Source organism: Cebus imitator, unplaced genomic scaffold (genome assembly GCF_001604975.1).
Source record: "Cebus imitator isolate Cc_AM_T3 unplaced genomic scaffold, Cebus_imitator-1.0 Scaffold340, whole genome shotgun sequence".
Taxonomy (NCBI): Eukaryota; Metazoa; Chordata; class Mammalia; order Primates; family Cebidae; genus Cebus; species Cebus imitator.
In genome coordinates this window covers 615,328-619,572 of record NW_016107655.1, presented here as the reverse complement: position 1 = coordinate 619,572, position 4,245 = coordinate 615,328, and the positions used below count along the sequence as shown (strand labels likewise).

General features: G+C 32.2%; 1 protein-coding gene across 3 annotated transcripts in view; it reads right to left on the bottom strand.

Moving 5' to 3' along the window:
- The window catches only part of DNAJC13 (DnaJ heat shock protein family (Hsp40) member C13), a 123,502-nt gene that overhangs the window by 68,854 nt on the left and 50,403 nt on the right, over positions 1 to 4,245 (bottom strand). For all 3 annotated transcript variants that reach the window (XR_001818295.2, XM_017505696.2, XM_017505697.2), the window contains exons 18-20: positions 2,753 to 2,828; positions 2,420 to 2,515; positions 1,527 to 1,670 (exon numbers count right to left, since the gene is read on the bottom strand). Coding sequence is in view for 2 of the 3 variants with exons in the window: in XM_017505696.2 (XP_017361185.1) it covers positions 1,527 to 1,670; positions 2,420 to 2,515; positions 2,753 to 2,828 (316 nt within the window). In the remaining variant the exon portion in view is untranslated. The remainder of the gene's footprint in view (positions 1 to 1,526; positions 1,671 to 2,419; positions 2,516 to 2,752; positions 2,829 to 4,245) is intronic.

Here is a 4,245-nt window from a genome sequence, read left to right as displayed (position 1 = left end):
AAAAAAAAAAAAAAAAAAAATTATTTTCTCTCTCAATTACTGTTTTAAAAAAGCAGATTATCCATAATTTTAGCTAAAACAGCTTTGTGTTCATGCTCATGTTGGATGTTACATATGAAGTCTGATGCCAAAAACTTATTTGCAGTACAATAATTATATCCAACAGTTTGAAACAACTGTTATTTTAGAAATGGGTTTAACTACCTGAAGCCAGAAGCTTATAATTTTTAATAACTGAAAATCATTCATATATGTAGATTTTTTGACTGTTCAAATGCTATACTAATATCCTAACCAGATACGTATCTAGTGTCTTTACTACTATCTTGCTTGCATATCAAAGCAACCCTGTAAAATAGAGAAGGCAGGTATTGTTATTCCAATTTATGAAAGAGCAAAGTGGCCAGCTGCAGTGGCTCATGCCTGTAATCCCACCACTCTGAGAGGCCAAGGTGGGTGGATCACCTGAGGTAAGGAGTTTTGAGACCAGCCTGCCCAATATGGTGAAATCCCATCTCTACTAAAATTACAAAAATTAAAAAAGAAAGAAAGAGGAAGGTAAGGTTCTAAAAACCCGTAACTTAGGTTAACAAGTGACTGAAATCAGGCTCAGAAGTTAACCAATTCAAAGTTCAGTATTCTCTTTACTATGCTGCATAGTCACTTGCAAGCCTGTCTAATGATTTATACTGACTACATCACATATACAAATTAGCAGTAACCTATTATGTTGGAGCACTAGAGTTAAACATTGGTCCCAACTTCAGATAGATACACAGACTATAATATTTGTTCTGCTCTGCTTATACATTCTGGTAATCCATAAGAAACCCATTTGTTTTAGTAAGATGTTTAAGTTATTTTCCTTGAATAAGGCAATAGCTACCATAAATAAGGAGAAGGTTAAAGAGAAAGAATGTACGTGTGATCAATAAAAACTCAGATCAAGACTGCTTCTACAGGACATCTTAATTCACACTTAACTACTGCAAAACCCATTATAAATAGAAGAATGTGCATTACTAAATCAAGCTCTGTAACACATACTGCATGCTGAAGAATGAGACTAAAACTGTTTTAGATCTTTGATTTGAGAAACAAATACTACAAAATTTAAGTACACACAATAAATTTACTTTAAAATGTGAATCTTACCTCCAAAACACTTGTCTGGCTAGTTCTGAACAAAAAGGTTAACAGGAAGTGCTCCTTTATTTTTATAGGTACAAAACAAAGTCCCAGGGATGAAGGAAAGGCAATAAATATATATGAATAAAAAAGAACAAAAACTGGAATGGAAGAAAAATTAAGAGTGGAATTCTATATTCAATACCAAAATAAAAATCTAATCATCAACTCATAAAACTATTAACTAAGGAAAATATATACAAAAATAAGTAACTTTCATTTTTAAGCTTCAGGTATTCAGCAAGAAATAATTAATACCATCTCTGTGAACAGTGGGAACTAAAGTAGGCTAGGACACACAGAAGTGCTAGAAATTTGGAAGAAAATTTTATTTTTACCTCTTTTTGGGCAATGCCCATCCTATCCCTCCAATGCATCAATACAAGATCCACTTTTTCTTTGGCAAATTTTTCAACTTCTTTAGCAGCTTTTCCAGCCAGTCTTTGCCACTCTGGAACTTTATTAAATTTTCCATATTGATCCTATAAAATAATGAAATCTATTACATGCCTGTTTGCAAATTTATTTTAAAACTATGTAAAGCTTAGTAACATTCTATTTTACAAAGTAAACACTGGGTGTTATGGTTCAGTGAAGAAACAAACTGAAAACTTGTGCAAATTATACTTTTTATCCAAGAAACTTTAACTTTTCTACATAGGTTTCAAGATGATTCTTTTTTGAGAGGTGGCAAGACGCAAGTGGGAGCTGGGTGCAGACAGAGAAGCAGTGATGACAGAAAAAAGAATACGTGTTAAGAAATTATTATAGTAGTGTATGATAAAGATGTTTAATTTTTTCATGGATGGCCCAACCCTTATAATTAACATAGATCTTGTAAGAAAAAAACCCTACCTATAACTTTTTTCATGGCCAGCACCTTTTACCAACAACGTTTATCAATCTCATACGTGCAAAATATCACATATACACACTTACTGGAACTTCAGAACGTACCAGTAAGTTGAATTAGAGAAACAAAACACAGAATAAAATGACCACTATCCATAACATTAATTTGTAGTTATAGTTGCACAACTCTATAAATATACCACAAATTGTCTACTTAAAACAGATGAATTTGACAGGATATAAAGATATTAATAGTTAAGTATTATTATCCAATGCAATGAATTGTTTCTAAAATTTTTAGCATGTTTCAAAAAAAAGACTATATGTATAAAACAGTACCCTTACTCCTAAAAAAGACACTTGGGACAATCATATTTACCATTGCTATTTTCACATTGTCTCTAACATGCATCCGATCAGCATCCTTCTCAGGTACGAGATCTGAGCTGTCCAAGTATGCCAGCAAACCTGGCGGCTAAAAACAAAACACAAAATCCATTTTCAAAACAATCTGCAAAAGAAAATTTAGCCTTAAACCCCCAAATAAATTAATACTATGACTTAGCTATTGAGGGCAAAACTTTATGGTAACTCCTATGATGAATAACCTTTTCAATCAAAAACAGAATCCATCCCCTTTTAACAGTAGAGATAACCTGTTCAACTAAATTTTATTAGGCAGTATATATATCTAATTTCTCAACTAACTTACCAAAATGCGTTTCAACAAGTTTGTTGCAGTTGCATTATCAGCTGTCCAGAGTCCCACTAAATGTCTACTTAGCTGTCTGAAAAAAGCAGACGTTGAGAAAGGTTTGCTGCTTTATCTCAGCTAGAACAGAAAGGAATTTTTAAGAACAAAATATCACATAATTATAAAAAATATGGCTACAGTAAAAAAATTCTGATGTTAAAAATAGTTAAAAATAATTGAATGTGGAAAGGTACAATTCAAATATTACTAATATTTTGAAATTTTCTAAAAATTAAAATGTTTTCCTAAAAAATACACTAATTTTCAATAAACCTGAACGTGAAAAAGTAGGTTTTTAATCCCATTTAAATAAAGAAAAAAACAATTAGACTTGATGACACAATTAATTCATATAACATGTCTCACTAATATAGTGACAATGGCATGCTGGCATTTTTTAGAATTCTGAACAAGCAAAAGTCAACAACTATGTGCTAATATATCCTTTCTGGCAAGGGCAGAGATAGAAAATTATTTTCACTTTTGGAATTTGGGCATAGACCTAAACCACTTATAGCCAATTATTTTACTCATCTCACTTAAAAGCTATAAAAGTATATTTTAATTCAAAGTGAAAAATCTAAGACCCACGTTCAATCTAGGGCTTAGTCATTTACTAATTTTAATCCCCATGTTAACACCTGTCTCCTTAACGGAAAGCACCTCATAAGTAGAAATCCTATTTTACTCACCAGTGACCCTTCTGTGCTTTGGTGGGGATTCAATTACCATAGCTATAAGAATGGTCATGAAACCTATGAGGGAAATAACCAAATAACCACCTACAGACATATGTTTTCTATATGTTACATTACTGAAGAACAAAATTTAACTGCAAAACCAAACTATACTGTCACCAGAAAGTGAATGCTACCAAAACTATTCATTCCTGTGCCAATTTGAAAGCTAACATACTGAAGTAATTAAACTTGTAATTTCCTTCACTGGCATTTGGTAGGTATATCAGTGACTCCTAAAAAGGTTTTAGTTAGGGACAAAAGATATAACATTTTATAACAGCAAGGTGCAAAAGATAAAGCAATACAAATAGTGATATTTCTATTATACACTGACAGATTTTTAACAATGTAATTCAAATTTTATTAAGGAATCTTCTCCAAATTAAAATGCTTCCCTGATAAACACACTAATTGATCACAGTAAGGAATTTAACTGATTAACTATACTAAAGAGGAACACAACAATGAAGAATTTAATATGAGGGCTTAATGGAATAAGATATCTATAGTCCCTACTTTAATGGCAGATGGTGTCTAGCACTGCTAATAATACTAGGAAAACATCCTTCTTATCTTTCTACCCTCTAAGACTACTTTTGTTGTTAATACAAGTGAGGGAGGTAGTTTCTTCTAATAATACAAACAGTAAGAAATCACTAGCAAGGGCCGGGCGCGGTGGCTCAAGCCTGTAATCCCAGCACTTTGGGAGGC